Raw genomic sequence first — 11,296 nt, 5'->3', positions numbered from 1 at the left:
GTAAATAATCCACGGGTAAATAAAAAAGTCATAAGGTAAATTAGAAAATATCTTGAACTGAAAGAAAATGAATACGCATATCAAAACTTGTGGTTTTATAAACCACATAGCTCAAACAGCATTTCAAAGAAAAGAGCACATTAAATCCAAAGTGAGCCAAAGAAAGGAAATAACAAAGATAAGAGCAGAAATCAATGAAATTGAAAACAGAAAAATAACAGAAAACCAATGAAACCAAAGACTGGCTCTTTGTAAGGATCAATAAAATGAATAAACCTACAGCCAAACTGATTAAGAACAAAAAGGAGAAGACACAAATTATCAATATTAAGAATGAAAGAGGGGGCGCCTCTGTGCCTCAGTCAGTTGAGAGTCTGACTTCAGCTCAGGTCATGATCTCACAGTTTGTGGGTTCGAGCCCCACATTAGGCTCTGTGCTGACAGCTCAGAGCCTGGAGCCTGCTTCAGATTCTGTGTCTCTGTCTCTCTCTGTCCCTCCCCCACTCATGCTCTGTCTCTCAAAAATAAATAAAACATTAAAAATTAAAAAAAGAAGAATGAAAGAGAAGATATCACTAGAGATCTTACAGCCAGTGAAAGGACAATAAGTGAATATTACAAACAACTTTATGCTGATAAATTCAATAATCTGGATGAAACGGATAAGTTCTTTGAAAGTCATAAATTACCAAACATTCAAGATGACACTGATAGCCTGGATAGCCCTATACGCCTATTAAAGAAATTAAATTTGTGGTTAAATCCTTCCCATAGAGAAAACTCTAGGTCCGGTGGCTTTATTGGTAAGTTCTGCCAAAACCTTAAAGAAGATACTGTATTAATTCTATATAAACTTTCCCAGAAAACAGAAAAGAAGTAGGTAAGACAGATTCCAAAAACAGACCTACACATATATGGTCAATTGATTTTCAGTGAAGGTTCCGGGTAATTCAATGGGGGGAAAGGATAATCTCTTTTTAAAAATGGTGCTAGGCCAACTGGATAATGAAAAAAGAAAGAAAGCAAGCTTTGGCTATTACCTCACACCACATAGAAAACTTAACTCAAAAGGGATCGATCTAAAAGTGAGAATTAAAACCCTAAAACTTCGAGAAGAAAACAGCAGAAAATCCTTGGGGCCTTGGGTTAGGAATTATTGTTCTTCATTTACAAGTGAGCAAGCGGGCAAAGACAGGATAAGGAACTGCTGAGGCCACATAACTAGTTAGGAGGCAGAACTAGTCTTCAAACCCTAACATTCATACCCACATGGAATGTACTTGACTGGCAAGGGCTTGGGGGCTTTGTGCGGAAATGAATGAAAATGTCCATGATCTTTCCCTTCTCCTTCACGTTCTGTCCTGGTCATAGAAGTGTGCAACTCCCTCCCAGGCACACGTGACGTCCCTTGCCCCGGACGTGAGCACTGGTGTCCCCACCGTCAAAACAGACCCCTGCTTTCCACGGTCCTGGGCTGAGTTGTTCACACTGAACCGCCTGCAGTCCTCGAACCCAGCCTGTGCTTTCCCACCTCCAAGCCTGCGCTAATCACGTTCTCATCTCTGCAAGCCCACTTCCTGCTTAAATGCCGAGAAGGTTTCCACCTCCTTTAGGAAGCCCTCCTTGATGCTCTCAGCCTGCAGCTCTCCCCTCCTCTGAGCTCCCCAGGACTTTCTTGGTGCCTTTGTTAGTCTTCTCTCCCTTCCAGAAGGTAGGTGTCTTGAGGGCGGGTCCCATGTCTGAGTCACCTTTGTACCTCCCTGCACAGCACCTGCTCTGGGCCGTCCAATGGATGAATGTATCTTGAGAAGCTATCACAAGCTGGTGGTCTTTTGTTTTTGTATCTCCTTGGAAGGTCAGGCCCCAGCTCCACCCTTAGGAATGCGGAAAGGGCTCTTCTTCCATCCTTGCTATGTGAGCCTTTGTTCGGAGCCAGGCAGGCCGCGGGCACTGGGTCATCCCCTCTGTGGGAACCCCCCTCTTCTCCCTATTGCTGACACTGCGGTCTGAGCTGAAGCCCTGCCCTCCCCACACTGCAGCCTAAAGAGCACTCAGGCGAACAGTTCATACAGGCTGAAGTGTTCAGCCACTGCCTCGTAGTTTCCAAGAACTTGTTTCTTTGCCCGTGGCCCCAGGTTGGCCTGCCGTGGTAGCAAGGCAAAGACGGCAAGAGAAAACCCAAGGAAAACGGCTCTTGTGGGTTTCCCTGGTGGGGGCAGGAGTGAACCACGGCTTATGCAAAGTCATCTAGTCCGTCCCCCTGCCTCTGGGGGCCGCTATTGGGCTATTTGGGGTGGACAATTATTTCTCGAATCCAGAAAGCTTTCCCCGGGTCACATATTCCCACATCTCGGAAAGGAGTTTTTGACATCCACCCTCCTTCATCCCTCTGTGGGGCTTGTGCGCCTTCCTTCCTGCATCTGACTGCAGTTGGGTGTGAGGGGAGGCCAGGAAGACGACGGAAGCCTGGATCCGGGCAGAGGGAGTGAAGAGCAGACTATGTCAGGCCACTGGCCGGGCCTCGGAGCTGGCACCCTGGGACAGAGTGGGGCTCAGCCTTCCTGGGGCCCCCTCCTTCCTTCTCGTCCCTGGGAACCCTGGAGTATTTCATGGAAGCCCAGGAGGCACAGAGGCCACGCCTTAGGGATGGAGGGGCACCTTCCGGTGGGAGGTCACATAGAGGTCCTTCCCTGGAAAGGGAGGCGTCCCAGCCTGTCTGTGACACAGGGACTGTGGAGAAGGTGAGGAGGGGCCCACACAGCCCTGGATGAGAGCCAAATCCCCATGCACTTGACGGTCTCTCTCAGCACCTTCTCACGGGGCCCACAGGTCACAACCTGGAGTAGGATTTTCCCCAACCCAGACTCTTTCTGGTGCCGGGGAGGGACAGGCAAAGAGCAGTCCTGGGTAACACTGGCTCCATGACCCCTACACTATAACACCCAGGAAAGCCCTTGCTCTGCCGCTCACAGGAGTTTTGCCAAATAGAGGAGCGTGGGAGGTCTCTCTACTATGCAGACCCAACAAGTCTTCTCCGCTTTCCTACCCCGGGAAGCCACTGCTCACAGGCCTGGGCTGCAGAAGGAGGCCAGTCCTCACCCAATTTTTCCCTTGAGCCAGAACCCACCCGTCCTCCCAGCTGGAGCCTGGAATGAAGGCTCTGCACTGGGAACCTTTCCTCCACCACACCAACCCCAAGTTAACTTGCAAATGATAGGCTTGTATTAGCTTAATGTTTTAATGATGAAAGGCACAGAAGGCACTCCCTCCACACATGCCCTGGACGCCCTGGCCCTCACCCAGGTCCTCTGACCTCCTCATTCTTCCCTCTGGTGTCCACAGCAGGCTTAGCTCTTCTGCTCTCCCTCTAGGAACCCAGCTCGGGAAAACAAGGACTTGGCCTCCATGTTGCAGACAGGTTCTTTCTGGATTCCCACAAAGTAGAAAAGAAAGAAGCCCACGTAATGAGGGCGGAGGAGGTTCCCTGTCATCTGTTCAGGCACTTGGCTTGGGGTTGAGAGGCTGGATGCCCCCGCTTCTTCTCTTTCTTCCCCAAGGACTCCATGCCCTTCTGGTGGAACATCCCCGGGCTCTGGGCACTACCAGTGTGCTCCATCCTTTAGGACTGGCTCTCTGGGCCAGTGTGGGCGTCAAGAGGGAAGTTTCAGGAATCTGTCACCATCCGATGGCTGTGGGGCCAGACAGGGCCATCCCAGGGAGAGGTGGGGCTAGGAGCTAGATTCTGCAAGACAAAGCACACCAGAATATTCTGGCTGGTCCTGAAGGAGCAGCTGCCACTTCCCCTCCCACCCCTCTTACATGGTGAAGGTCACACAGAACAGGGTCAGGCCCAGGGGCTCTGCCGTCAGGGGCCATGGGTTCAAATGCAGAGACACCGCGTGCTCTCCGAGCTTGGGCAAACTCCCTCCCTGGCAACCATCTCCAAACGCCTTTTTGAAAACAGTCTTTTCAGGACTAGGTGTGTGCACACGCTGGGGTGCTTTGAGAGAGGCTTCCCGAGGGCCTTGGCATAAATGCCACAGAAACAAAAGACACGCTGGTTTGGGGCTGAAAGGGCCATTTTTGCCCAAAGGTTGATTCTGAAGAGTGAAAAATGTGTAGGAGTTACTTTTCTCCCCCTTCTTCAAAATAGAAGATGTTTAAGTACTATTAAGGAAAAAATGGTTTCTTATTAACATATAGTATTTGCTTTACTGAAAAGGAGACTACTGATAAGGAAATCAGTGGGGCTTTTTGGACTTAACGTCTGTATCTGGGCAAATTTATGAAGGTGCAACATGGAAGGCAGAAGAAGCCTCTTTAGCTCTCAGCTTGAGATGTGTTGCAAGGCCATACTGGGAAGCTTGGGTGGGTGGCACATAGTCCCCTAAGCCAAGAGTTGGTTGTCAAGGATCTAAGTCAATACCTCATTTTGCAGATGAACAAATCAAGGCCCTGGATGGCAAGAGATGGCCAGCTTAGGTAACAGAGATCCTGGAGAGCCAAGGCGGTTGGAAGAACCTGGTATCCTGACCTGCAGCCCAATCACTCTTGAGGCAACAGGGTGGGCTCCCTGCTCTGACTCTCCTTCCCTTCCCCCTTGCCAGCTTGGCCTTCTGCCAGGGCGGGACGTTTACCTATGACAATGAGGGTGGCGGTGCTGACAGCCTGGCCCAGCGTGTTCTCAGCCACTGCCTTGTACTGGCCGCTGTCCTTGGAGGAGACACTGGGGATGATGAGGGAGCACACGCCCAGCACATCAGTGCTATATACTTCCGGGTTTCCTGCCAGGCTCTGGTCGTCCTTGAACCAGGTGACGCTGGGCCGGGGCCAGCCCTGCACGGCACAGCTCATGCAGCACTCACAGCCCTCAGGCAGCAGGTGGGTCCGCAGGCCCACCAGGAACCGGGGCTTCTGGCTCAGGTCGGGCTCCCGGTAGCTGGGAGCCTTCACCGTGAACCTGTCTGTGGCAGAAACCAGGGCGAGAGAGAGAGAGAGAGTGAGAGAGAGAGAGAGAGAGAGAGAGAGAGAAAGGTCAGCAAGCAAGGAAGGGCTGGCTGAGGCATGAGTCACATGGAATGTAGGCATTTCCTCGGTCCTTCTGCCACATCTTACCTGCAAATTTGGCCCCCACGGCTTGACTCACTTTTTTATCTTTTTCTTAAAATACCTTTTGGATTTTTTTTTTTTTCAACTACAAGCTAATACACATTCACTGTGGACAAACTAGAACGTATAGAAAGTCAAAAAGGGAAAGAATAAAAACCATGCATAATTTCACTGCCTATCAACGACCAGGGCTAACATTTTGGTGTGGAATCTTCCAGACATCTTTTTGTGTGTGTGTGTGTTTTAGAAATATGGAATCATGCATTCGATTTCATAATCTGCTTTTTCCAGTAACTACTTTGAAGGCCCACATTTCGTTAACTCTAAAACATACTTGGTTTTCAGAGAAACATTAACCTCTCTTTGCTGTATTGCCTGCAGCTGATTTGTGACCCCGCCCAAAGGCTTCCTGGACACGCGGACACCCACGGCCCTCTGTTCTCTCTGGACCCACCCTGAGTCAAGGACACAGAGGCCGGTAGGCTGAGCGAGGTTCGGAGGTGGTGAGGCGGGGAGTGGGGGAGGCAGGGAGGCGGGGATGAGGGCGGGGAGGCCAGAGATACACTGAGCCAGCTCTGCCACCACTGCCTGGGTTGCCCCCCAGTGGCAGCCCGCATCCCTGAGAGCTCACCTCGATGCCGGGGGATGCACCAGGGCTGACTGGTGTCTGAGGGCTGGCTGGCCCCCAGCTCGTTCTTAGCCACCACCCGGAAGTGGTACTCGTGGCCGGGGAGCACACCCAGGAGGGTGAAGTGGTTGGTGTGCACGTGGTCGGCCACCTGGCGCCAGGGCCCGTGCGCCGAGGAGCGTGTCAGCACCTCGTAGTGCAGGGGGACATCCCCGGCCTCATCTGGAGAAGGTTCCCACTCAGCCGTCACTGTCCCAGGCACGTTCTCCTGCAGGCGGATGGGCCCGGGAGACTTCGGGCATGCTGCTCAAGAAAGCAAAGGGGGCTGAGTTCCGGGGCTACCGAGCAGGGGTCCCCAGGGCTTCTGCATGGCCCTCCCGGAGGTCCCCAAGTCTTCTGAGGTCCTGGGAGTGCAGTCTTGCCATGCAGGCAGCTAGAGCCAGAGAGAGAGCTCAGCTGGGGGTCTGCAGCTATCCCTAGAGAGTAGAAAAGCTTTCCAACCAGAATTATTTGAATTCACTCTGGTTTATAAGTCAAATGACACAGGACAGTGGAGAGGCTTCCACAAGACCAAGTTGCAGAGCCCCCATCATTAGCTGTAGGTCACTTCTGTGTTCTAGAAGCTTCTCCAGGGTGGGTGGGGGCTATGTGGGAGTCCCAGTGGGGAGGGCAACATTTATCGTGTACAAGGACCACAGACAATCCTTCCAAGGCTCATTCAGTTGAGGTAATGATGATGACTGTCTTTGCTCACTGACCCCAAATGAAGAATAACAAGTCCAGTGAAGGGCTGTGGCTGGACTGTCCCTAAGTTCCAGGGGCAGGACAACGGACCCGCACCCCGCACCCCACTCCAGACTCTCCTTCTGCCTTTTCTCCTTTCTTCAAGCTCTTAGAAATGGCTGGTGGTGTGGTCACCTTGGATTCCCTGGCATGGTAGACGAGCTGAGACCCGTGACTAGGCCAGATGGAGAGCTCCATGCCTTGGGGAGTGGCAAACCAGTGTCGGCTGACCCTGCCTAGGCCTGCCTCACCTGCCACCCTGAGGGGGAAGCTGTAGGTAGCCTCCTTGCCCTCCAAGCTCCTCAGCACCACAGTGTAGAGGCCACTGTCTGAGAGGCTGGCCACAGGAATCAGGAGCTGGGTGAGGCCATCCTTGGTGAAGGTCACATTTCTTTTAGGCAAGGGCAAGCCATCCTTCAGCCAGGTCACCTCAGGCATGGGGGCAGCCTGGGAAATGAGAGGAAAGAAAAGTAAGCAGGGGAGGTTTTGTGGGGGTGATGGTATTTAAGCTGGGCCTAAGGGGAGAAGAGCATTCTCGGAGGGGAAATGTCTGGGCAGAATCACAGAGGTGGGAAGTGCCTCTTTAGGGAGGGGCTGGTCGAGAGGGAGTGATACAGGAAGGTATGGTAGGGGGCCGTGGGATAGTGAGGAAGCAGGACAGGGAGAGTAAGGCAAACCCCCAGCTCCCCGCGAGATCCTCTGGTACTGTACTCACTGGGCATCAGAGTCAAATGGGCATTCCAACAGTAATGAACCTCACGGGATTGTTCTGAGGACTGGAGAAGTTAGTAACACGTGGAAAGCATAGAGAAGAGGGCCAAGGAACACTCAGTGTTAAACACTCAGTGTGTGTTAGGTATTTTTGTCACCACCGTTGTCCTTATTATGGTCTCATTGTTAAGGACATGTAATTTAAATTTTTTTAAATGTTTTATTTATTTTTGAGACAGAGAGAGACAGAGCATGAGCAGGGGAGGGGCAGAGAGAGAGGGAGACACAGAATCCGAAGCAGGCTCCAGGCTCTGAGCGGTCAGCACAGAGCCTGATGCGGGGCTCGAGCTCACGAACCGTGAGATCATGACCTGAGCCGAAGTCGGACGCTTAACCGACTGAGCCACCCAGGTGCCCCAAGGACATGTAATTTTAGAGTTATGTCTGGGTCTGAGTCTGGCTCTGCCGCCTATGAGTTCCCACACAGATGATGTTGGTGACAATGATGATTCTTTCTAAAGGCTTTTAAAATTTAATTAGAGAGAGAGAGAGAGAGCAAGTGGGAGAGGGAGAGAGAAGGGGGGAGGGGCCAGGGGAGACACAGAGAGAGAGAGAGAGAGAGAAAGAGAATCCCAAGTAGGCTCCACACTAACAGTGTGGAGCCCAACGCGGGGCTAGAACGCATGAACCAAGAGTTGATCATGACCTGAGTCGATATTGGATGCTTAACCGACTGAGCCACCCAGGCGCCCCGACAATGATGATCTTAATAGTAATCATCATCATCATCGTAATTACTGATGGATAACACACACTGGGCACTTGCTATATGCCAGGTACTGCACATGCTTTCCATGTATTAATTCCTTGAATCCTCAGAAAAATCCTTTGAGATAAGTTACTATTATCCCCATTTGACAGATGAGGAATTTGGAACACAGAGAGGTTAAGATATTTGTCCAAAGTCAAACGGCTAGTGAGTAATGATGCTAGAACCTGACCCCAGGCAATCTGGGCTTCCAGCCACCACACATTACTGCTACATTACACATACAGAGACAGGTGGTGTTGGTTGGGGATCATCCCGAGTCAAATGCAGGTCATGTGCTTGTACAATACTCATTCTAAGGTCAAAAGGGATTATCCATCCTGCAGGCCCCTGAATTCCCAGGCTATGTAAGGAGAGGTGGAGGAAAGTGGGCACCATAGCTTAGGGGTGCAGTGACAGAAGCTACCACTAGAGGGACTTGTAGACAAGAGCAGAGTGGCCACCCAGTGGCCAGGTGAGGGGCTGTGCCTTCAGGGAGGACCCTCTTCCTTCCTCATTTCTGGCCTGATTTGCAGCACAAGCCCTGACCACTGGCTGGGGACCAAAAAGGAGGGCGGTGGGGAAGAGAACCACAGGGCTGAATCCGGCTCTCTTGGCTGCTCTGGGCTCCCTTCTTCCCCACTCCCCATTAGATATACTCACTTCAAAGGAAACAGGCACACGAATGGTGTCCCCAGCTCTGACCATCAGCAGGTCCTCTGTGCTGGAATCCATGAGGAACTTGGGACAGACTGGAACACACAATATGGCTCGTCACCTCCCTCCACCCTTGGGCCCCAGCTCCAGGTCTCCAACAAGGCGGAGCTGGAGGGGGAAGTCTGGGCCTGACTAATTGGTGCAGAGATCTATGGTGGCAGGGGAGGCTCTGGAGGAAATGGATAGGGAGCTGGGAGGAGGATCCCGGGGGCAGGGGGGGAGCCGCAGGAGGTGGTGGGGAGCTGAGATAGGGAAGCCATCGGGGAGAGGGTGCGGGTTAGGCCGGAACAGAGGGGGACAGTGAAAAGGTAATCCAACTCTTGTTTTGCAGAGGAGATAGATGAACACTGATCTGAGCTAGGAAGTGACAGGCTTGGGACCACACCAAGCCGGAGGCGGAACCAGGACAAGGTCCCAGGATTCTGGACTCTGGGTACACGTGCTATTCATTGTACTTGTCTTCCTTATGGTTACTATGACAACTAGGGCCTGCTGGGATGGCCCAGGTCAGCTTGGGTCAAAGACGAGTCAGCTGTTTCCAGGGGTTAAATCCAAAGGAAAAGATCCACATTTGGGTAACAGGGAGCTGTGTGTCTTCTACTCTGAGCACGAACTGTGGGTGCTTAGTACCACTTGAGTAGCACTTATGCCTTCTTAGGTCATGCTTGGGAAGCAGCAAAGAATCCTGGAGAGAGCCTGGACTTTGGAGTCAGTCACCTGGTTTAAATCCTGGCCATGCCACCTACCAGTGGTATGACCCAGGGCCAAGGGCCTCTGACCTCAGGTTCCCTATCTGTAAATTGGGGGCAAAAATGCGAACCCTGGAGGATTTTTATGACTCGTAATGAGAAAACATTTCTGGACGGGCCTGCCTGGTCCAGTGCCGGGCTCATAATAGGTGCTTGATGAATGGCCCTTCATGAAACTGGGGAAGGGGATCCTGGCTGAGCAAGTGCACGGACGCTGCTCAGAGGCCCTCTCAGGAAGGGGGCACAGGAAGAGCAAGGAGGTGGCACTCACCGGTAACAGGCATGGCTTGCACTAATGCATCCAGGGCAGTGGGCTGGCCGTGGCCCCCGTTGTTAACTGCTGTCACCCTCATGAAGTAGCCCTCTTGGGGCCGTAGCCCTTTGACTGTGAAGGTGGTGACAGGCACGGTGCCCGTATGGCATGGGCTCCATTGCAGACTGTCTGAGCCACGCAGCTCCACCACATATCCCTGGGCTTCGTCCCCATCCTGAGCATCCGGCTGGGCCCAGCTCAAGGTGATGCTGGTGTTCGACGTATCTGTGACTTGGAGGTCCCTCACGGGCCCTGGGGGTCCTGGCCAGGTACCACGGGAATGTCAGGAACGGCATCACCCTCTCTTGAGGGAGGCCACTCAGTGTGGATATTCATTAGTTTTCATGCGGGAGGCTGGGTATCTCTTTCACTTAAGGATTCTGCCCCTAGACTTCCCTAGAGCAGGTACCTGGAACCACACCCTTACTCTGTCCTATACTCTGCCTCAGCTACGCACCACAGATCCCAGGTCACCTGCTCCAGAAAGCTTTCCCCACCTCAGTCCACTCATTCAGCCACCTGCCAACCCACTTCCCCTAACTGCCCTTCTGTATTTCCTGGAATGGGTTATTTTTGTTGATGGCCTCTTGGGCTCCAAGATCCCTGAAGGCTAGAATTCTATCTTTTGGTTCTGAGCTCTAAGTTAGTCAAGACCACCTTTTGGGCACTCAGTCCATGCTTACTCTTCACCTGTTAAATGGGAAGGAAAATAACAGGCCCTATGCACCCACAGGGGTTGTGATGTGTGTAAAGAAAGGGCTCTGTGAATTGCACAGCAGTCTCTCAGGCCTGGTTGCCCACTGGAATCATGTAGGGGGAGCCTTATAAACACTGATGCCTAGATCCCACCCCCAGAAACGTGCATTTCATTAGTCTGGGGTGCAGCCCAGGCAGCAGGATTTTTAAGAGCTGTCCACGTGTTTCCAAATCTGGGCTAGGGCAGTGCTTCTCAAACTTGAATTTGTTTACAAACTGCCTGGGGATTTGGTTAAGACTACAGATCCTAATTCGGCAGCCTGGGTGAGGGCTGAGATTCTGCATTCCTAGCAAGTCCCCAGGTAATGCTGCTGGTCCATGGACCATGCTTCGTAGCAAGGGTCTAGGACAGGTAGGGACTGGGGTGGCTAATGTGGGGCGCTGCTTACGCTGCTTGCTGTCTCCATTCCCTAGTAGCGATGAGAGAGGGAGAGAGATTGATAAACTAGGACGGGGTTGGTCCACTTGCAAGGGATAAAATCTTCCCCCTCTCATCCCCTCCACTCCACACTCTGCCCTTTCTAGGACTAAAACTTAGATGCCACTGGGTCCATTCAACTTGTACAACGTTCTGTTCCTGCTGGGTTCGTTTCAACAGACCTGACACCTACCGTGTGTACCCTGTGGGGATACAAAAGTACTCTCAAGGTGTGGACCACCTGGCCAACCCAGGAGCTGCCAGAAATGTGCCGCTCCCTCCATGGCTTGTCATTAGCAGACTC

General features: G+C 52.2%; 1 protein-coding gene across 1 annotated transcript in view; it reads right to left on the bottom strand.

The window, feature by feature from the left end:
- Window positions 1–3,219: 3,219 nt before the first annotated feature.
- Window positions 3,220–11,296, bottom strand: part of IGFN1 (immunoglobulin like and fibronectin type III domain containing 1) — a 33,907-nt gene continuing 25,830 nt past the window's right edge. Inside the window, exons 20-25 of the mRNA XM_081791906.1 lie at window positions 9,777–10,079; window positions 8,703–8,791; window positions 6,772–6,967; window positions 5,741–6,040; window positions 4,638–4,964; window positions 3,220–3,742 (exon numbers count right to left, since the gene is read on the bottom strand). Of these exons, the coding sequence (XP_081648032.1) occupies window positions 3,729–3,742; window positions 4,638–4,964; window positions 5,741–6,040; window positions 6,772–6,967; window positions 8,703–8,791; window positions 9,777–10,079 (1,229 nt within the window). The 3' untranslated portion in view covers window positions 3,220–3,728. The remainder of the gene's footprint in view (window positions 3,743–4,637; window positions 4,965–5,740; window positions 6,041–6,771; window positions 6,968–8,702; window positions 8,792–9,776; window positions 10,080–11,296) is intronic.

This window comes from Panthera onca, chromosome F1 (assembly GCF_046562875.1).
Source record: "Panthera onca isolate mPanOnc1 chromosome F1, mPanOnc1 haplotype 2, whole genome shotgun sequence".
NCBI classification, from domain to species: Eukaryota; Metazoa; Chordata; class Mammalia; order Carnivora; family Felidae; genus Panthera; species Panthera onca.
Note: the sequence above shows the minus strand (reverse complement) of the source record. Positions and strands in the feature narration are given on the sequence as shown.